The sequence below is a fragment of the Diospyros lotus genome, chromosome 5, assembly GCF_014633365.1.
Source record: "Diospyros lotus cultivar Yz01 chromosome 5, ASM1463336v1, whole genome shotgun sequence".
NCBI classification, from domain to species: Eukaryota; Viridiplantae; Streptophyta; class Magnoliopsida; order Ericales; family Ebenaceae; genus Diospyros; species Diospyros lotus.
In genome coordinates, this window is record NC_068342.1 from 5,063,303 (window position 1) to 5,084,640 (window position 21,338).

The following is a 21,338-nucleotide window of genomic DNA, read 5'->3' on the forward strand; positions in this document are numbered from 1 at the left end:
AATTATTATCTAATTTGCATCTCACGTCATACAGCTAAATATCTCCTCAGTGAATGTAATTGGAAAATAATGTCTAGTAAAAAGGTTTTTAATTCATGAAATATTAGTGAATTTATTTTATTTATTAGAAAAATTAGTATACTATTTGAAAGTTTATTATTTTATTCTCTTACAACTTTTTATATTTAATTTTATTCTTTTTTTATGTAATCTTTGTTAAAATAAATAAGTTACGAGATAAGTTGTGAAGATAAGTTATCTGTAAAATTTAAGATAATTTATTCGAAGGAGGAAGAAAAATAAATTTATCTAAAAAAATTAAAATAAGAAGTTACATGAATAAATTTAAGAAATATAATAAAAATTATTTTTATTTGAAATATTTTTTATATTTTATTTTTTTAATTTATATTTTGATTGACAAATATTAGTTTAATGACTCAATGAGTAAGAGCTCGTATCTATCAACTTTAAAAGATTAGCGTGTTGGTAGCTAGTTTGGACAAATGAAGCTTATGTAATGTAATATCATAAAGAAAGAAATAGTTGATGAATAATGTTATTGGTATACTTTTGTGTATATTTTGAGCTAGATAAAGGTGTATCAATTATAAAAATATCTCTCGTGAGGCGCATGAAGAGGCACAAAATATTTTGATCATAATACCCCTCGTATATCTTAAGATGTACAAAAATGATAGTAAAATTTCTTTTAACAATTCAAGATTTCAATATCAAACATTGGCAGTGGGTTTCCCCCTATTTACGCTACGCTGCAGTTCACAGTTCACACGCGCATAAATTCAGGGTCTCTCTCTCTCTGTCTCTATGGCATCGGTTCCTGAAATTAGAACTCCGTTTCATAATTTTGGCGCAGAGAGTGAGTGAGAGTGAGAGAATGGAAGATTTTGAGAAGAAGGTTTCGATCAGAGACGATTCATCAGATTCAGACGCAATGGACGTATTGGATGAAAATGGGCGCTGCGCTTCTTCTCCCTCCAAGCTGGCGGCGGTCGGTCTTCTTCGACGGTTTCTTGGAGTTCAGCAGCGAAGAGCCCTGGCTTACTCCAAGCTTAAACAGTCAGTACAAACCTAGAGTCTCTTTTTCCGATCGACTTCTTCTTAGAGGCTAATCTGTTCCCCCCACTTTTTTTTTTCCTTTTTTCCCGTTTGGTTGGTTATTTGTTATTGGCTCTATAAGATTCATAGTCTTAATTTGCTGTAATTTGATATCCAGAAGGGTGTTTTTTTTTTTTTTTTGGGTGGGGCCGGGCGGTATCCGATATCAGTTACTATTTTTTTCTGGAATCTGGTACTTCTCTTATGTTCTCGTTTCAATTCTCGACCTTACTTTCTTAATCTAGAACAAGTAAGGAGGAGACCATTGACTTGTGGCCGTTGATCGTAGTTGATGGATGGTTGGTTAGGAGAAAGATGGCTGGGATTAGACCTTTTTGGTTGCCGCAAGTGTGGGTGTGGCGATGATGATTCCTTTTAAGTGAGGGCGTGGGGAGTTGATTAGAGCGAATTGTGGCTTCTGGAGCGTTTGATTTTCGATGACAAGGTGTGTCTGACTTTGTACTAAGGTGGATAGGAGGATTCTTAAAATTTGTGGGTGTTTCTTGTGATTGTTCCCAATAGGTGGCTAGGGACCCATTTCATATTGAAAATATATGGCTTCAGGCGAGTAACTTTCAAAATGTGAATAACAATTGGTGGAACTGTAATGATTTTAGAGGAAATTCACCTTCATCTTATCAAATAAAATTTTGAAACAGGACTTGAAGAAATTGAACCACAATAGTTTCTCCTATTTACACTGCAGCATACATGATCGTTGGGGGCATGAAACGACTCATCAACAAGTTCTGGTGTTGGCTTGTAGTGGGGTTTTGGGAAGCAAAAGTATCGAAGGATATTATGGTTTTTGATGAGCAAATGCAGGTTGGTTTTTTTCACATTTGGAGATCATAGAAGGTGGTTAAAGGAGGATTTTGTAGAATTCGGAAGGTGAACAATTAGTCAAAGGCAAAAGCCAGGGCTTTGTAATTGTGCCTAAAGGGGAGTGACATGGATACTGACTTTTTTTCATACTATGGCTAATCAAAGGCATAGACGGGTAAACCATAATGGTAATATGGTGTTGATAAGTGAAGTGAAGAGAATATTCTGTACAGTTTTAATTTTTATGGAGAAAATTATTCCAACTTGAGAGACTGGGGACCTTGATTATATGGAATTGTGCTTAGTTTCTTTTATATAGGAATTGGCTAGAGAGACCTTTACTTTCAAGGAGGAGGTTTGATGGGATTGAAACCATCAGGGTAATTGTTCAGTGCTAGGCAGGCTTTCTATTGCTGATTATTGGAATGTGTATCTTTATGTTTGTTCTGGAATAGGAACTTGATACATCAATATTTCCAAGTAACGAATCATCAATTTCCAACCAAATGCCTTTTTCTGGCCAGACAATATTTACAGGAATGAAAGATTTTTCAGCAAAAAATAAAAAGACAGAAAGATTAGAAAAGGAGGTCCATGAATGCCAAATTACCAGGACTGTTAAAACTTTAACTACTGCAACTACATCTTTTATGTGAAAGATGATTGGGCTTCAATATGTATCATAGGAATGATTCTTCTGTTGACTGCATGAAGAGTAATATATAAAAGGTTCTCTAATTTGAATGCCATAATCATGGGTAAACTTTCCACACCACATCACCTTGACTACGGTTCCCGTGAAGACTCTTTTCTAGGAGACCCTCGAGGAATTGCATAACCTAAAATCTAATAGAGAACTTTTCTTTTAATGAATAGATTGACAATTTTTTTTTTCAAAAAAAAAATAATAATAATAGATTGACAAAAATATCATCAAAGAGACAAAGAATGCTACTTCATCAAGTCAAATATGATGGATAACGGAAGGCTAATTAATAACCACAAACATTTATATGAAAGCATTGGACACATCGCATGTGTCAACACATATTGTATGCATTTGATATTGTTTGTGTTATATTCAAGGTATATATTACATGAACTTTTCTACTCCCCCTTGTGTGTTTGTGTCCATTGTATATGAAATGTTTGAGAGGATGGGATATATGTCTGACCCCTTGGATACTCCAATATTTATTAACTAAAGAAAAAAGAAGCCCATATTTAATAATAAAGAAAAAATTGAAGATTTTAACATTGATAAGAGATATGGATCTCATTTTGTCTCTTTCCCATTTAATTCCAAATACATTTTTAAATGCTATTATTTTATTTAAGAATATTATACACAAGATTAAAGGTTTTCAATGGGTCAATATTCAAACATGCACCCTCGCTAGGAACTTATAACCAAGTCTGTGTAGGATGACTTCAGGTTATGCATGTGCATTACTTATACATATTGTATATTATGAAGTCTAAGAAAATCAAATTGAGATCCATGACAAACTAAAAATAATGTGGATTTATTAGTATTAATCTCTCTAGATTCTTTTGTTTTAAAATTAAATTTTGAAGAACAAAGCTTAACTTGCTCATGCATCAAGCATTTTAAAATAGATTTAGAACTTTATTTACACATTTTAGATTTTATTTAATGGTTTGAACCATGAACAAAGCACCATCTCCTTTCTAGGGACATGATCAAAAACATTTTTTTTACTAGGAAACCAAGGCACATAACATTGTTGGACAATCAAAATTTCACTCTGTGTGTATATATATATTTATATTTCTGAGGCAGACTAAAACAGTTTTAGTGTTAGAAGTTATTATTCTTTATTACATGTGGTTGCAAGCTTGGAACAAAAACTAGCCAACACTAGCTTAAAAATCATCAGTTATTCTTATAATGGATACTTAGACAAAATAGCATTTTAATGGCCTTACAGAAGATATTGTTATAGATAGAGATATAGATAGAGATGATCAATGAGCTAGAATCCATGTAACTGACTCTACCTAGAGGGATTAAGCTTTATGTATTGTTGTTTGAGACATGCTAAAACTAAAACAACATTGAAACTTATCTTGGCAGTGAGCACCATCGATCATTTGAAAGTTTGTCTCGCGGTGCCTATTAAATAGTAAACCCACCTTCAGTTGGCTCAGTTGGTTGAAGAAAACTAACTGAGAACAAACATACCTCCTAAATCATTAAAGATTTCTTAAAAATATTTATTGAGTTTATGCAAACATTGTTAAGTTTTATGAGGAGAGATAGTTATGTCAAATTCCAATTATAAAATACCATCTTTATAGTCCAAGCCACCCTTCCCCAGGCTATCTTAGTGTGTTGTTGAGGGAATGTGTGTCTTCTTTGCGCTTTTATGGACATGTTAGTGTTCTTGCTTGAATCAAATTATTTTCCTAGCTTAAATTTTGCGTCATATCTTGCAATTATTTGTTTGGCAGGGGGTTCACGGACTATATGGTTTCAGGAGGGGAATCAGCTTACCAACAACTTTGCAGTGAGGTCACATTAGAATTTAGTGAGTGCTCAAAGCAAGTACGTGAGAAAATCACCTCATAATTTTTAGTTTTTTCCTCTCTCTCTCTCTCTCTCCCCTTGGTCCATTCCCCGGCATATTGATTGATTTCAGCCTTCCCCATGTTCAAGGTCTGTGAAATGGAGTCAAAATTTCTGAGCCCTGATTGCTTCCGAGATGATCTAGCTTGCCTTCTCAGAGCCATTCAAACACAGGAAAAACAGAAACTGGAACTGGTGTGTTTTTCTCCCTTCTTCAAATTCTTATTGCATTTTATCATGGGATGAGTTGGATCAGTTGCAATTCTTTTGTGTTTCAAACTTCTCTGAATGTCATCAGACCAATTGAATAGGGTAAAGATTGGGATGTTAAAAGATATGCCAACCCCCTTCACTTTTCACTGACCCTCCACTCCCTTATTTCTTTTTCCCCTTCTATTCTCTGGGGAAATTACCATAAGGAAATGTAACTTGGTAAATTATTAATGCAGGTAAGTCATATAGGTTACCCAAGAAAGGCCAGAATAATTTCAAAAATATGATATGGAGTAATAATGTTCCATTAATATTAAATAAGATAAATACCATAGCCATGTAACCACCACATCTGCAACCGTTGTGTTCCAAACTGCTTTTGGCGGAGTGTATTTAAAAGTGGAGCGTTTGTGTGAGAGAAAAATTGCAGATACTTCTTTGAGTGAGCATCCTTAACAAAATTCAGATATCCTTGAAATAACCATCTCTGACTTAATAGTCAACCATCCTCTTCGAGCAAATTACATTTCCATTTGAAACAATTGTACATGTTTTTTTGAAGTTCATTATATGCAATTTTGTCACATCCATTGTATTAACATTGTAGTTTCGTGTGGCAGCTGAATCATTTTGAGTTATTACTTTATTTGAACTTTCTTGCTGATTTATTCCTTCTAACATTTTGTTATAGTTTATTTTACATTCTTCATAATTATTATCTTGTGGTAAGAAATACGGATATGGACATGAAACATGAAAAAAATGCAATGTTGACATTTTGATGCGGCAATAGAGTGACTACAACATTAATGTGCAGGGTTTAACTGGTTCCTTCATGATCCAGTTAAACTGTTCACCCTTCCATTCTCTTCTCTGTTCATGATCCAAGGGCGGCCATGGAACAACTGCTAATTTCAACTCACTACACTTGCAAAAGCAGGGAAATCTTGATTGCTGCCACCTAATGTCAGAAGAGAACAATGCATGAATTATTACTGTCGACGTTTGATTTCGGCCGACCGTGATTCGTTTTGGGCCGCGGTGAGTCAATCCAAAAAAATACCGAGAAGGAAGGAAGAAAACCCCCCCCTCCCCCAAAGTTCCAAGCGTGTACACCAGAATCTTTTACGTGGTTCGGCCAGAACGATGCCTAGTCCACGGCCGCCCTCTGATCATTCTCCCAGAGTGGCGGTATCTGATTATTCTTTTTTCTGTGTCCCTCCTCTTTGCCCCTCATGGCCCCCTTTATTTCCATTTTTCTTGAGGGACTTTTACAATCTAGATAATATATAAAAATACAGTGTTTGTATAATGGGGGACAAATAGTTCTTACCGCCTTCGCAAGACCGGGAGTGGGATCCTCATTACGAGGGGCATGGGCTGTTACAGATAAAGTGATCGGACCCTACCTCTGACTTCTCAGCAGCTTTGCCGCTCATGCGAGCTGGAGATTTTAGGCGAGCGACCTGGATGGCCCAGCGATCTGGAGGATATTTCAGGAGCTCGTTAGTCGATTGCTCCGAGCTCGTTGGGGGATTACCGGGAGCTCGCCATACGCTCGCTTTACGAGTTCCGGGTCTTTGATGGAGGCTGGACCTTCCTTGACGAGGTCGTCCGGGCCTTCTCGGCCTTGGGTGATTGGGCCGGTCTATCGGACCGAGTCTGGCCCATGCGGGGAGATGCGGGAAATACATATAACATAAGCCCCCCAGTTCGCGGTACGATCTTCGTGCTGGGAACTGACGCGTGCCAGCTGTTCTTCCATCCCTCCAACTTCTGTCCAATCACCTTAAGTCTCGTCGTTCCACGCAGCACGCTTTGTCGGCAGCGCATTTAATGCGCGCCCCCTCCCCATTTCTGCGCATGATTAAACTCGTGGGACCCACAAGCTGTTGTGCGGCCGCTGGATGCCGAGCATGTGATAAGTCGTCATTTGATCCGACGGTTGGGATGGATCAGGCCGTCAGTATAAATAGTGGGGAGTGTCCACCCGCTTCTTCTTTCACGCTATTTTGAAACTCCCTCAAACTTTTGCCTCCCTGCTTTCTTGTTTTTTCTCTCTCGAGGCCTCCGTTATCGCCGTGCTTTCAGACGTCTGCCGTTCTCGTCCGGTGCTTGGTACGAGTCCTCATTCAGTCGTCAAGCGCAGCTTTTAGGTAAGTTTGTCGTGACTTTCTTCTTCTTCTTGTGAGGCCGTCCACCGTTGGTTAGCCGTCGGTGGTTCCTCTGGCTTCGTCGATCGATGTCGTTCTCATTTTTGGAGAAACGGCACGATTCGGTTTGTCGTTTGCTGGGCCTTTGGGTCCAATGACCTTAGGATTAGCTTTTCATGGAACACCGGGCTTGCGGCTGCAGCCCCTCCGCCCTAGGCGGTACCCCTTTTGCGAAGCGCTCGGCCTGGAAGACCTAGGGGACGTTTTAGGGTTTTTCTTCTAGTTTCTTGAGGTCTGGTTCGCGACTTGCGACCTGACTGTTCTCTCTTTTCCTTTGTAGATGTCCGACCAACACCGTGGAAATTCAGGTCAAAAGCGCTGCAATTATATCGTAGGAGAAAACGACACTTCGAGCTCCGAAGATTGTCTCGTTATGGAGGGCCAAAATCTTGGGGGTGCGAGCTCAGGGTGCAGGGAGGTCGCCGTCCCGACCTCTCGGGAAACCGAGCTGAAGGTTCAAGATCAGATCGCTGCTGATCTTGCGGTCTTCAAGAGATTCTCGTCCAAGGCCAAGCTTCACGAGGTGATGACTTGTGCTCAGGAGTTTCGTCTCCCCAGGACCTGCCGAGTATACATCCCTGCATCGAGCTCCCATGCAGCCTACCCGCCAGCCAATTTCGTAGCTATTAGCCCCCAACACCTCGAGTCTGGCTTTAGGTTCCCAATAGCCCCGTACCTTATCGCCCTCTTGAACGACGTCAAGCTCGCCCCCTTCCAACTAACACCGAATTCGTATGCCCAACTTACTTCTTTGGCCGTTTTATTCCTTATAAACAAACTTCCTCTCCCTTCCCCAAAACTGATAAGATTTTTATTTTCTTTCAAAAATGCCAAGGACGGGCTGTATTACCTGGCGGCCCGTCCTTCTCCGTACAAGGCCGCCCTCCCTCAGGGTAAAGCAAAGGGGAAGTCCAACGTGGGCGATTACAAGTCCAGTTGGTTCTTCGTGTCTTGCCCTTCCCTTTCTTTACTTAGGAATCGTAGCTTCGTACTGACCCCTGGTAAGAGAAGATGAGCTCTCACGAATCTTTCCTTTGTTCCGAGAGTGTTTGTTTTAACTTGCTCATGTTTTGATGCAGATTTTGGGGGGAAGAAACCGATTTTATCGGCCGAGGAGACTGATATCCTTGGCAAACTTGTGGCTGCGGAGTCGAGCTCGGAGATTCTTGAACTTTCAGACGAGCTACTTCGCGAATACGAGCTCGCCCCTCCTCTTGGCACCGAGACTGTCGAGGGAGATCATTTCAGGGACTTGGGTGCGGAGGTTCTCTCTTCCGGCTTACAGCTCGCTGAGACGAACAGTTCAAGAGGGGAAGCCGACCAAGACGATAATATGGTTGATCTCGAGCTCCTCCAACCGAAGCGCCATAGGGCGAGGTCGAGCACTACGTCTTCCATAACCCCGAGCTATAGCTCGCGGGATGGCAGGTCGGAGCAGCCGCAGCCGCAGTCACGCCCCCAGCAGCAGCAAACCCAGCAGTCGCGGGGGGGGGCAGCAGGAGCAGCGGCAAAGAACACTGCCCCGTCAGCCCCAACAATCAAAGCAAGCTCATCTGCAGTTGGGGCATCGGCCACCTGCCTCCCGAGACCATGGTTCGAGCGGAGCCCGTGGGAAGGAGGTTGCGGTGGAGGTTCGAGACGCTCCTGCTGCCAGCTCGAAACGGAGATCGGACCAGCTGCAACAGGGGGAGGATATCAGGGCCAAACGGGTCAGGGTCCGTGAGAAGGAGCTGGCCGTGGAGGCCCTGCCAGGAGGGGTCTTTGTTGGTCCCCTCCTGGATTCCGTGCCCGATTTCCTGGGTCCGAACTCTAAGCCCCTTGACGACCCGAAGTTAAAGGGAATCCCCCTTTGTGATTTTGTCGCCCGTCACAGCCTGGTGGTAAGTAGGAATTCTTCGTACCTTGGTTTCTTAACCTACCCCTTTGGTTTTTTAATGAGCTAACATTTCTTCTTTTGCAGACTTCTCTTGCTGCCGTGAAGCTCCGAGCTCAGTACAAAGATTTTGAGGAGCAGCTTCAGTCGGTGAGCATGTCCCGTCAGGCCGAAATCGCGAAGCTTGAGGACGAGAAGAACGCCCAAAAGGCCGAAATAACGAAGCTCTCGGACGAGAAGAAAGATCTCCAGGTCGAGCTTCTTGCCACTCAAAAGGAGGTGGAGGGTTGCTTGACGCGTCTGAGGATGGAGATCCAGAAGAATAAAGATCTCGACGAGGAGCTTCGCAGATCGAAGAACATGTGGGAGCAAGCCAACTCCGGGCTCACCGGCGAGCTAAATGGAGCGAAGGCGGAGTTGCGGAGGGCTGAGGAGCGACTCAGATCAACCGAGGCCGAGCTTAGGGAGGCGAAGGAGGAGCGGACACGGGCGGATGATCGTGCCGTCCGATGCGAGGAGCTTGCCAAGAGGACCATTGACGATATAAGGGCGGAGGTCGGAGAGCGGATGGACGCGGCTCGTAGGGAGACCAGATCCGACACCTGCTCGGCATTTCTGTACACCCTTTGGGTGAACCATCCTGAGATGGATTTCTCCTTTTTCGGTGCGCAGGCTGTCGAGGAGGTGGCTCGGTATGCTGCCGAGGCCGCGGAAGATGCTGATGATGCCAATACCCTTGACTCGTTTTTGGTCGCAGCGCAAGCTCCTCAGGTCGGGGCCGAGCTATCCGGGGTCGCCGCGGCTCAGCCTGGTGAGACTGCCAAGGAGCCTCCTGTGGAGGTCGCCGAGGTTTCCCCAGCCGGGATTGTCGAGGTCGATCTCCAGCCGACCATACCCACTGAAGCTCGCCCTGTCGAGGTTGATTCTGCAGAACCAAACGCCCCTCTTAGCTAGGATTCCCACATGTATTTTTTTTTTTTTTTTTTTTTTTTTTTTTTTTTTTTTGTAATGTGACCTTCATCTCATAATAAAGAATTGGCATTTTGTGCACGTTGCCTCAGATTTCTTCGCGAATTCAAGTTATCTCTGATGACGATTCTTGAATCATGAAAGTAACTTCTTCACGGTATAATTTGAAATTTCTTCAACAAAGCCCCCGTATTTTTGAAAGGTCCACTGATAAGGAACTTTTGAGTATGTAACTTGATAATAAACTGTTCGAAAATAGGCCCAGGTAGATCCGGAGTTTTATCAGCTCGTAAACTAACGCTCTTTAACCAGCTCGTTGATGATAGTTGTAATAATCAGCGCGAACACTCATGCCTAGGCAATTTCCAGGAAACCCCGTTCGGCATGTTTTGACGAAATAACGAGAGCCTTCCCGAGATATATGTAAAGTCGGACGGCCTTGTGATCTTGTCTAACATGCGGTGGCTGAGAAGCTCGTTATAGGGCGTGTGCCTGATAGGTCGCGAATGCTTTATTTTTAGCCAAGTTAAGACGGACCTCAGCTGATAGGGTCCAATACGCAAAGTTTGCTAGGGTATGAGCTTATGCCATGGCCTCGGCCGGCATGTTGAGGCTTTAATAAGTTTTCAATAAATTGGGAGCGAACACTCAGGTAGGTCGCAGACCATGGCTTTAAGCCAAGATAGGAGGACCCCAGCTAGTGAAAGCGCAGCCTGTAGCACCAAGTTATATGTTCAGGCGGGTCATAGAGTGACCCCAGCTAACACACCATGGCTTGTTATTTCGTTTGACTTGTACGGCCGGGATATGTGTCCAGGTAGGTCGGGTTACGTCCTCAGCTAACACCCAGTGGCTTCTACAAGTTTTATTTGAACTGAGAGGGAACACCCAGGTAGGTCGCAGACCATGGCTTTAAGCCAAGATAAAAGGACCTCGGCTAGCGAACCCAAGCTCGGGGTTACTTGTGGAAGTGGTTGCTCAGTAGGTTCCGAACCATGACATAAAGTCAAGATGACTGGTTCTCAGCTCGCAAACCACGACCTGATGGAGGGACCGAGGTAAATGCTCGGTTAAGCCGTTGACCGTAGCGCCGTGGCTAGGTTATTTAGGCATCAGCTCGCAAACCATGGCTTCTCGACCCCTCGTTACGGGGGCATTCAATCGAATACCAATAAGAATAAAGTGTAATGAAAGTTCATAAATTCTGACCAGAATCATGAAAGTCATTCGTAATGAAAAAGACGGAGCATAGGCAAGAACGATTACATTTATCTGAAGTAAGGACGAAGATGTTCTGCGTTCCAAGCTCGTGGGAGAGGGAGACCGTCCATGTTTGCCAGATGGTATGCTCCGTTATTCAAATTTTCTTTGATGATAAATGGACCTTCCCAGTTAGGCCCTAAGGTGCCATCGCTTGCCGCCCGTGCTCCTGGTAGTACTAGGCGTAGTACCGGATCTCCGACGTTGTAACGTCGGATTCGGACCTTCCTGTTATAGTATCGTGCCACTCTTTGTTGATAAATTGCGATCCTCACGCGAGCTACATCTCTTGATTCCTCGAGCAGGTCCAGATTAGCCGCCAGTAGCTCGTTATTGCGATCTGAGCTGAAGGTGGCCCTTCGGTGGCTGGCCACTTTATTCTCAGCGGGGATCATAGCCTCCGACCCATACGCCATTGAGAATGGGGTTTCTCCAGTGCTGCTTCGGGCTGTTGTTCGATAGGTCCATAGCACTGTTTGCAGTTCATCCACCCAGGCCCCCTTTCTAGCCTCAAGCTTTGTCTTCAGGGTCTGCTTGATTATTTTGTTGACTGCTTCGACCTGCCCATTGGCCTGGGGGTGATCAACGGCGGTGAAACTCTTTTGAATCCCCATTGACTCGCAGAATTGGATGAATTGCTCGCTGGTAAATTGGGTTCCGTTGTCCGTTACTATTTGCTGTGGCACTCCAAATCTGCAGATTATGTTATCCCATGTAAAAGCTTGTGTCTTCGCACTGGTGATCTGTGCGAGCTCTTTGGCCTCTGCCCATTTGGTGAAGTAGTCAACTGCCACTATGGCATGTTTGCATCCTCCGCGAGCCGTGGGCAGCGGCCCGATTAGATCCATGCCCCAAATGGCAAAGGGCCAAGGGCTGCTCATCTGCTGCAGGTAGGCCGGCGGAGCTCGCGGAACCTTGGCGAACCTTTGGCACTTCTCGCATTTCTTGACCGTCTCTATGGCATCTTGCTTCACGGTGGGCCAATAAAACCCTTGTCGGAGGGCCTTTTGTGCCAGAGAGAGTGCCCCTGCATGATTACCGCAGTGGCCTGCATGAATTTCTTCTAGCACAGACTGGCAATCGGTGCCGTCAATGCACCTCAGGAGTGGGGCTGAGAATCCCCTCTTGTACAGTCTTTCATCGTAGATGCAATATCGGGCGGCTTGAGCTCGCAGGCGACGTGCTTCCAGCTTGTCTTCCGGTAGTTTCCCGTCTTGCAGATATTCCAAGATGGGGGTCATCCATGAGTTTTGGGGCACCGTGATCAGTAGCGTTTCATCTCGTTGTTCTGTGCTCGGGGTGGCCAAAAAATCGACAGGTATGTCCCCCAAGAATTCTGCGTCCCGGGCAGTTGCTAGGCGAGCCAGAGCGTCCGCATGAGAGTTCTGGGAACGGGGGATTTGATGCATTTCATATTTTTCGAAAGTGGCTAAAAGTTCGCGTGCCTTCTGTAAGTATGCTGCCATCTTCGTGTCTCTGGCCTGGTATTCTCCCCGCACCTGGTTGACAACTAGTTGAGAGTCGCTGAAGATCTCCAAGAATTCAGCTCGTATTTCCTTTGCCAGGCGGAGTCCTGCTAGTAAGGCTTCATACTCGGATTCATTATTGGTGGCTAAAAAACCGAACCTCAGGGCGCAGAGGATTTTGTGACCTTCGGGGCTTATTAGCATAAGCCCGGCTCCCGCTCCTTGTTCGTTCGATGATCCATCGACGTATAGTTCCCAGGACGGTCCTTTCAGGTTTTCCGGCTCTTCGTCAATTGGCCCAGTAAACTCGGCAATGAAGTCTGCCAACGCTTGACCCTTTATCGCCGTCCTTGGTTTGTACTTTATGTCGAACTGAGCGAGCTCAATAGACCATTTTAGTAAACGACCTGAGGTATCCGGTTTTTGGAGGATTTGTTTCAATGGGTATTTGGTCAGGACTTCGATCTCATGAGCTTGAAAATAGGGTCGCAGCTTCCTCGACGCCACTATTAGACAGTAAGCTAATTTTTCGATTGGTGCGTACCTTGTTTCTGCATCGATTAGGCTTTTGGAGACGTAATAAATGGGGTGCTGCACCCCTTCTTCCCCCCGAACGAGGGCCGCGCTGAGAGCCTGTTGGGATACTCCTAAGTACAAGGTCAACCTCTCTCCCTCCTTAGGTTTGGCGAGCAGCGGGGCCCGTCCCATGTACTCCTTTAGTTGTTGGAATGCGAACTCGCATTCTTCTGTCCATCTGAAGTCTTTCTCCTTTTTTAGAAGCTCGAAGAAAGGGGCACACTTGTCAGTTGCCTTTGAAATGAAACGGCTCAGAGCCGCGACCTGACCATTGAGGCTTTGCACCTCCTTCTTTCTTATAGGCGACCTCATGTCGAGCAGAGCCTTAATTTTGTCTGGGTTGGCTTCAATGCCTCTGTTGTTTACCATAAACCCAAGAAATTTTCCAGAGGCTACACCGAAGGCGCACTTGAGCGGGTTGAGCTTCATCTGATATTTCCTGAGGACTCCAAACGTTTCTCTTAGATCGGAAACGTGGTCCGTCACTTGCTCGGATTTTACCAGCATGTCGTCAACGTATACTTCCATGGTTTTTCCGATCAGTGTTTCGAACATCGTATTGACCAGCCTCTGGTAGGTCGCGCCAGCATTCTTCAATCCAAAGGGCATGACCTTGTAACAATAGAGCCCCCGGTCGGTTATGAACGAGGTGTGCTCTTGGTCCGTTGGGTTCATGGGGATTTGGTTGTAGCCTGAATAGGCATCCATGAAACTGAGGAGGCGGTGACCAGCCGTTGCATCTACGAGTTGATCGATTCTGGGGAGGGGAAAGCTGTCTTTAGGACAGGCCTTGTTCAGGTCGGTGAAGTCGATGCAGGTCCTCCACTTCCCGTTTTTCTTTTTTACTAGGACCGGGTTGGCCACCCAGACCGGATAGTGGGCTTCCTTGATGAAATTATTCGCCAAGAGTTTGTCCACTTCTTCTTTAAGAGCGGTATAACGCTCCGGAGTCATTGGCCTCCTCTTCTGGCGTACTGGCTTGTAGCCTGGATCTACGTTGAGCCTGTGTGACATGACTTCTGGGGCGATTCCCACCATATCTTCGTGGTTCCATGCGAATACATCAAGGTTAGCTTTAAGGAAATCTATAAGTTGGGATTTTACCTCGGGGGCTAGACTCTTGCCTAGCTTGAGGTGCCTTTCCTCGTCTGCCTCGCCGACTGAGATATCTTCGAGCTCTTCCATGGGACCGGTGGGCTTTTCGCAGTCGACCTCGCGTGGATCCAGGTCCTCCCATCGGCCGGTCGATCGCGGGCCGACTTTTGCGATGATATTTACTTTCTTTCCCTTTGCTCCCATTTTCAGGGCGTCCTCATAGCAACGTCTTGCGAGGTGCTGCTCGCCTCGTACACACCCTACACCGTCAGGGGTCGGGAATTTCACCGTAAGCGACCTGGTTGAGGTCACTAGATCCAGGTCGTTCATCGCCGGCCTTCCGAGTACGACGTTGTATGCTGAGGGGCAGTCAATTATGAGGAATTCTGCCAAAGTAGTGGCCTGGCGGTTCGCATCCCCGATGGTAAGGGGAAGGCTGATCCGACCGACGGGAATCACTGCGTCTCCCGTGAAACCATAGAGTGGCTCTGGGGACGAAGCCAACTGTTCCGGTCCCAAACCCATCTGATCGAAGCATGCTCTGTACATTACATTTACCGAGCTGCCCGTGTCCACCATTATCCTCCGCACTTCGGAGTTGCCGACCTGGGCTCGTATAACGAGTGCGTCGTTGTGCGGCCAATGGACGTCTCTGGCGTCTTCTTCCGAGAAAAACATCTTCTCCGGGATTGGGTTACCCCTAGGCCGCTTCGCGGGAACCGGCTGTTCGCCCGATCTCGCTAGCAAGACATGGTTGGCCTCTCGTATGTATTTGTCGCGGGATTTGTGGGAGGAACCAGCGAGGTGGGGCCCGCCATGGATCGTGTAGATGGTTCGTACAGCCGGTGCTTGGTCGTCGTCGGTGGGAGGCTGCTGCTGTACCGGCGGCTGGCTTGGTTGATTAGTCGGCCGCACCACGTAATCTTTCAAGCGACCTCTTCTTATCAGATCTTCGATGGCGTCCCTTAGGGCCCAGCATTCCGAGGTGTTGTGACCCGCCTCGTTGTGGTATGCGCAAAATTTTTCTTTGTTTCGGAATTTGTTTGGGGTTCTTAACGGGTTGGGCTTCCCGAATTCCTCTTTGTTCCTTTCGATGGCGAAGATCCTTTCTTGGGGGTCTGACAGGGCACAGTAGCTGTCAAAGCGCTGTGATCTATGAGGTCGCTCATCTCCCTCTGCCTTCCGAGCTCGCTTGAACACTTCATTGCTCGAGCGCTCCCCCCGAGCTTCTCTTCCGGCGTCTCCGTTGTGCCTTTTCTTACTCTGGCTGGAGCCCCCAACTTCTTCTCTCGACCCGACGGGCTTCTTCGTCCCGAAGGCGTCTTCCCATCGGATTTCCTTGGAAGCTCGTTCATAGAATTCCCCCAGGTCTTTGACCGGGGTTCGGTAGATGCTCTCGTAGAGCTTTCCGTCTTTTCGGAGGCCGGCGGAGATCGCCGTTAGGATACTTTCATCCGAGGGATCCTCGACGTTGCTCACCTCGCGCCTGAACCTGGCGATGTAATCCCTTAATGGTTCGTTTGCTTTCTGGAATACGGTGGCGAGGTGGCAAGGTGGCGCGAGCTGCCTCCTTAGAGCCCTGTATTGGTTAAGGAACCTCTGTTGGCACTCCTCCCAGCTGTTGATGCTACGAGGCGGAAGGCTTCTGAACCAAGCTCGGGGGATGTCTCCTAAGATTGCTGGGAAGGCGCGACATTTAGCCAGCGAGCTGGTTGTCTGTAGATCCATTTGCACGTTGTACGCATCCAGGTAATCATAGGGGTCGCTGTCCCCATTATATTGCGGCATGCTCGGGACCTTAAACCTCCGGGGCAGGGGTTCGAGCTCAATTTCTCTGGCGAACGGCGTCCTATCCCCACGGCCATTATTCTGGCTGCGGACTCCTTGTCGTTCCTCCAGCTGTCGCACCCTCTGATACAGCTCTTCCACAGTTGAGTCCGGTCCTACTGATTGCTGGGCTTGCGATCGCCTGCTTCTTTCTCGGACTGGGGAGCGGTGAATTGGGGACGGGTAGTTATCCCCGATATCTTCTTCCGCGGGTGGGTGTCTCTCCTCCCGCGGTTGGCGGACCCTGCGAGGCGACGCCGGTGGGTCGCGGACAGCCCGTGCTTGAGCTTGGGCCAGAATTCTGACCGCGTCAGCGAGTTGCATTACCGTATTCTCCAATGCTTCCTGGCGCTGTTGCCAGTCCCGGATCGTCCCTGTCCCGGTGATTTGGACAGTAGGCTGGACAGGGATCCGTGGTGGTATGCCGGGAGCGTCTCCGGCGGGCGGCGGCAAAGGAGTATCGGCTGTCGGGGCAATGGGTCCTCCATTTGGTGGTAAGTCTCGTGGTCGGTCGTGGTGATTTTCAGGCGGGTCGACCGCCGCCTCGGAACTTCTAGTATTCCTTCCTCTAGCCATGGCTATTGATCAGAGCGGCCCCTTCCTCTAGCGCCAAAATGTCGACGTTTGATTTCGGCCGACCGTGATTCGTTTTGGGCCGCGGTGAGTCAATCCAAAAAAATACCGAGAAGGAAGGAAGAAAACCCCCCCCTCCCCCAAAGTTCCAAGCGTGTACACCAGAATCTTTTACGTGGTTCGGCCAGAACGATGCCTAGTCCACGGCCGCCCTCTGATCATTCTCCCAGAGTGGCGGTATCTGATTATTCTTTTTTCTGTGTCCCTCCTCTTTGCCCCTCATGGCCCCCTTTATTTCCATTTTTCTTGAGGGACTTTTACAATCTAGATAATATATAAAAATACAGTGTTTGTATAATGGGGGACAAATAGTTCTTACCGCCTTCGCAAGACCGGGAGTGGGATCCTCATTACGAGGGGCATGGGCTGTTACAGATAAAGTGATCGGACCCTACCTCTGACTTCTCAGCAGCTTTGCCGCTCATGCGAGCTGGAGATTTTAGGCGAGCGACCTGGATGGCCCAGCGATCTGGAGGATATTTCAGGAGCTCGTTAGTCGATTGCTCCGAGCTCGTTGGGGGATTACCGGGAGCTCGCCATACGCTCGCTTTACGAGTTCCGGGTCTTTGATGGAGGCTGGACCTTCCTTGACGAGGTCGTCCGGGCCTTCTCGGCCTTGGGTGATTGGGCCGGTCTATCGGACCGAGTCTGGCCCATGCGGGGAGATGCGGGAAATACATATAACATAAGCCCCCCAGTTCGCGGTACGATCTTCGTGCTGGGAACTGACGCGTGCCAGCTGTTCTTCCATCCCTCCAACTTCTGTCCAATCACCTTAAGTCTCGTCGTTCCACGCAGCACGCTTTGTCGGCAGCGCATTTAATGCGCGCCCCCTCCCCATTTCTGCGCATGATTAAACTCGTGGGACCCACAAGCTGTTGTGCGGCCGCTGGATGCCGAGCATGTGATAAGTCGTCATTTGATCCGACGGTTGGGATGGATCAGGCCGTCAGTATAAATAGTGGGGAGTGTCCACCCGCTTCTTCTTTCACGCTATTTTGAAACTCCCTCAAACTTTTGCCTCCCTGCTTTCTTGTTTTTTCTCTCTCGAGGCCTCCGTTATCGCCGTGCTTTCAGACGTCTGCCGTTCTCGTCCGGTGCTTGGTACGAGTCCTCATTCAGTCGTCAAGCGCAGCTTTTAGGTAAGTTTGTCGTGACTTTCTTCTTCTTCTTGTGAGGCCGTCCACCGTTGGTTAGCCGTCGGTGGTTCCTCTGGCTTCGTCGATCGATGTCGTTCTCATTTTTGGAGAAACGGCACGATTCGGTTTGTCGTTTGCTGGGCCTTTGGGTCCAATGACCTTAGGATTAGCTTTTCATGGAACACCGGGCTTGCGGCTGCAGCCCCTCCGCCCTAGGCGGTACCCCTTTTGCGAAGCGCTCGGCCTGGAAGACCTAGGGGACGTTTTAGGGTTTTTCTTCTAGTTTCTTGAGGTCTGGTTCGCGACTTGCGACCTGACTGTTCTCTCTTTTCCTTTGTAGATGTCCGACCAACACCGTGGAAATTCAGGTCAAAAGCGCTGCAATTATATCGTAGGAGAAAACGACACTTCGAGCTCCGAAGATTGTCTCGTTATGGAGGGCCAAAATCTTGGGGGTGCGAGCTCAGGGTGCAGGGAGGTCGCCGTCCCGACCTCTCGGGAAACCGAGCTGAAGGTTCAAGATCAGATCGCTGCTGATCTTGCGGTCTTCAAGAGATTCTCGTCCAAGGCCAAGCTTCACGAGGTGATGACTTGTGCTCAGGAGTTTCGTCTCCCCAGGACCTGCCGAGTATACATCCCTGCATCGAGCTCCCATGCAGCCTACCCGCCAGCCAATTTCGTAGCTATTAGCCCCCAACACCTCGAGTCTGGCTTTAGGTTCCCAATAGCCCCGTACCTTATCGCCCTCTTGAACGACGTCAAGCTCGCCCCCTTCCAACTAACACCGAATTCGTATGCCCAACTTACTTCTTTGGCCGTTTTATTCCTTATAAACAAACTTCCTCTCCCTTCCCCAAAACTGATAAGATTTTTATTTTCTTTCAAAAATGCCAAGGACGGGCTGTATTACCTGGCGGCCCGTCCTTCTCCGTACAAGGCCGCCCTCCCTCAGGGTAAAGCAAAGGGGAAGTCCAACGTGGGCGATTACAAGTCCAGTTGGTTCTTCGTGTCTTGCCCTTCCCTTTCTTTACTTAGGAATCGTAGCTTCGTACTGACCCCTGGTAAGAGAAGATGAGCTCTCACGAATCTTTCCTTTGTTCCGAGAGTGTTTGTTTTAACTTGCTCATGTTTTGATGCAGATTTTGGGGGGAAGAAACCGATTTTATCGGCCGAGGAGACTGATATCCTTGGCAAACTTGTGGCTGCGGAGTCGAGCTCGGAGATTCTTGAACTTTCAGACGAGCTACTTCGCGAATACGAGCTCGCCCCTCCTCTTGGCACCGAGACTGTCGAGGGAGATCATTTCAGGGACTTGGGTGCGGAGGTTCTCTCTTCCGGCTTACAGCTCGCTGAGACGAACAGTTCAAGAGGGGAAGCCGACCAAGACGATAATATGGTTGATCTCGAGCTCCTCCAACCGAAGCGCCATAGGGCGAGGTCGAGCACTACGTCTTCCATAACCCCGAGCTATAGCTCGCGGGATGGCAGGTCGGAGCAGCCGCAGCCGCAGTCACGCCCCCAGCAGCAGCAAACCCAGCAGTCGCGGGGGGGGCAGCAGGAGCAGCGGCAAAGAACACTGCCCCGTCAGCCCCAACAATCAAAGCAAGCTCATCTGCAGTTGGGGCATCGGCCACCTGCCTCCCGAGACCATGGTTCGAGCGGAGCCCGTGGGAAGGAGGTTGCGGTGGAGGTTCGAGACGCTCCTGCTGCCAGCTCGAAACGGAGATCGGACCAGCTGCAACAGGGGGAGGATATCAGGGCCAAACGGGTCAGGGTCCGTGAGAAGGAGCTGGCCGTGGAGGCCCTGCCAGGAGGGGTCTTTGTTGGTCCCCTCCTGGATTCCGTGCCCGATTTCCTGGGTCCGAACTCTAAGCCCCTTGACGACCCGAAGTTAAAGGGAATCCCCCTTTGTGATTTTGTCGCCCGTCACAGCCTGGTGGTAAGTAGGAATTCTTCGTACCTTGGTTTCTTAACCTACCCCTTTGGTTTTTTAATGAGCTAACATTTCTTCTTTTGCAGACTTCTCTTGCTGCCGTGAAGCTCCGAGCTCAGTACAAAGATTTTGAGGAGCAGCTTCAGTCGGTGAGCATGTCCCGTCAGGCCGAAATCGCGAAGCTTGAGGACGAGAAGAACGCCCAAAAGGCCGAAATAACGAAGCTCTCGGACGAGAAGAAAGATCTCCAGGTCGAGCTTCTTGCCACTCAAAAGGAGGTGGAGGGTTGCTTGACGCGTCTGAGGATGGAGATCCAGAAGAATAAAGATCTCGACGAGGAGCTTCGCAGATCGAAGAACATGTGGGAGCAAGCCAACTCCGGGCTCACCGGCGAGCTAAATGGAGCGAAGGCGGAGTTGCGGAGGGCTGAGGAGCGACTCAGATCAACCGAGGCCGAGCTTAGGGAGGCGAAGGAGGAGCGGACACGGGCGGATGATCGTGCCGTCCGATGCGAGGAGCTTGCCAAGAGGACCATTGACGATATAAGGGCGGAGGTCGGAGAGCGGATGGACGCGGCTCGTAGGGAGACCAGATCCGACACCTGCTCGGCATTTCTGTACACCCTTTGGGTGAACCATCCTGAGATGGATTTCTCCTTTTTCGGTGCGCAGGCTGTCGAGGAGGTGGCTCGGTATGCTGCCGAGGCCGCGGAAGATGCTGATGATGCCAATACCCTTGACTCGTTTTTGGTCGCAGCGCAAGCTCCTCAGGTCGGGGCCGAGCTATCCGGGGTCGCCGCGGCTCAGCCTGGTGAGACTGCCAAGGAGCCTCCTGTGGAGGTCGCCGAGGTTTCCCCAGCCGGGATTGGGAAAAGTTTGATAGCATGATTGTGGCATTTCTACCACCTTCATTTCTAACACAAATACATATTCTACTTTAATATCTGTTTCTTAAGCTATATGTGTGTGTGCGCACGGAAAGTTGCTCATTTTCATGTACAGGAAGGGGTTTATCTTTAGGGCCTTATATATATTAAGGTAAAGAGAAGAAAGTTCTGTCATTCGTTCTTCAGTTGATCCAGGTGCATTGCTCTATTGCAAACATATAGAACCATTCCAAAAAATGCTTGCTTTCTGTGTTTGACAATTTGTGCTCTTACAAACCCGCCTTGATTTGGTGTGGCAGACAGCGACAATTCAGGTGTTGAAGAAGGCAGGTCGGCCCTCGGAACGCCTGGTGAGCCACGAGAACTGCAGATTCAAGAAGCCTCTGGAGCATGAGTGTGTGCATGTCCACGAGATAACCGAAGCAGCCGGCACAGAAGAGGCCGAAGCAGATGCTGAATACGACAATGCTCTCAAGGAAGCCATCAGAGGCGTGCAGGATGCCGTGACCACCATAAATGAACATTTGGAAGAAGTTAGATATGAGATTGCAGCCCTTGAGGCCGAATAGATTGTAAGTACAGAATGCTCGCTTTCTTGAAGTCAACTGCCTGCCTTGCCCATATGTTAACATGTCTTTTTAAACTTCTTACTTTTGAGCTGTCATTGCTGTACAATACAAGCTTTAATCTCACCTAATGCCAATGGAGTGTGTTGAGAAAA

At 47.8% G+C, this 21,338-nt stretch overlaps 1 protein-coding gene across 1 annotated transcript; it reads left to right on the top strand.

Moving 5' to 3' along the window:
• Positions 1-771: 771 nt before the first annotated feature.
• On the top strand, positions 772-21,240 carry LOC127801284 (uncharacterized). Its single transcript, XM_052336249.1, has 4 exons — positions 772-1,080; positions 4,420-4,513; positions 4,625-4,729; positions 20,917-21,240. The coding sequence occupies exons 1-4, from the start codon at positions 899-901 to the stop codon at positions 21,184-21,186; spliced, it is 651 nt and encodes a 216-aa protein (XP_052192209.1). The 5' UTR covers positions 772-898; the 3' UTR covers positions 21,187-21,240.
• The last annotated feature ends 98 nt before the right edge of the window (positions 21,241-21,338 follow it).

Coding starts and splice junctions, on each gene's coding strand:
- LOC127801284 (XM_052336249.1), top strand. CDS start 899: ATGGAAGATTTTGAGAAGAAGGTTTCGATCAGAGACGATTCATCAGAT. Junction 1,081..4,419: donor GCTTACTCCAAGCTTAAACA/GTCAGTACAAAC, acceptor TTTGTTTGGCAG/GGGGTTCACGGACTATATGG. Junction 4,730..20,916: donor AAAAACAGAAACTGGAACTG/GTGTGTTTTTCT, acceptor TTGGTGTGGCAG/ACAGCGACAATTCAGGTGTT.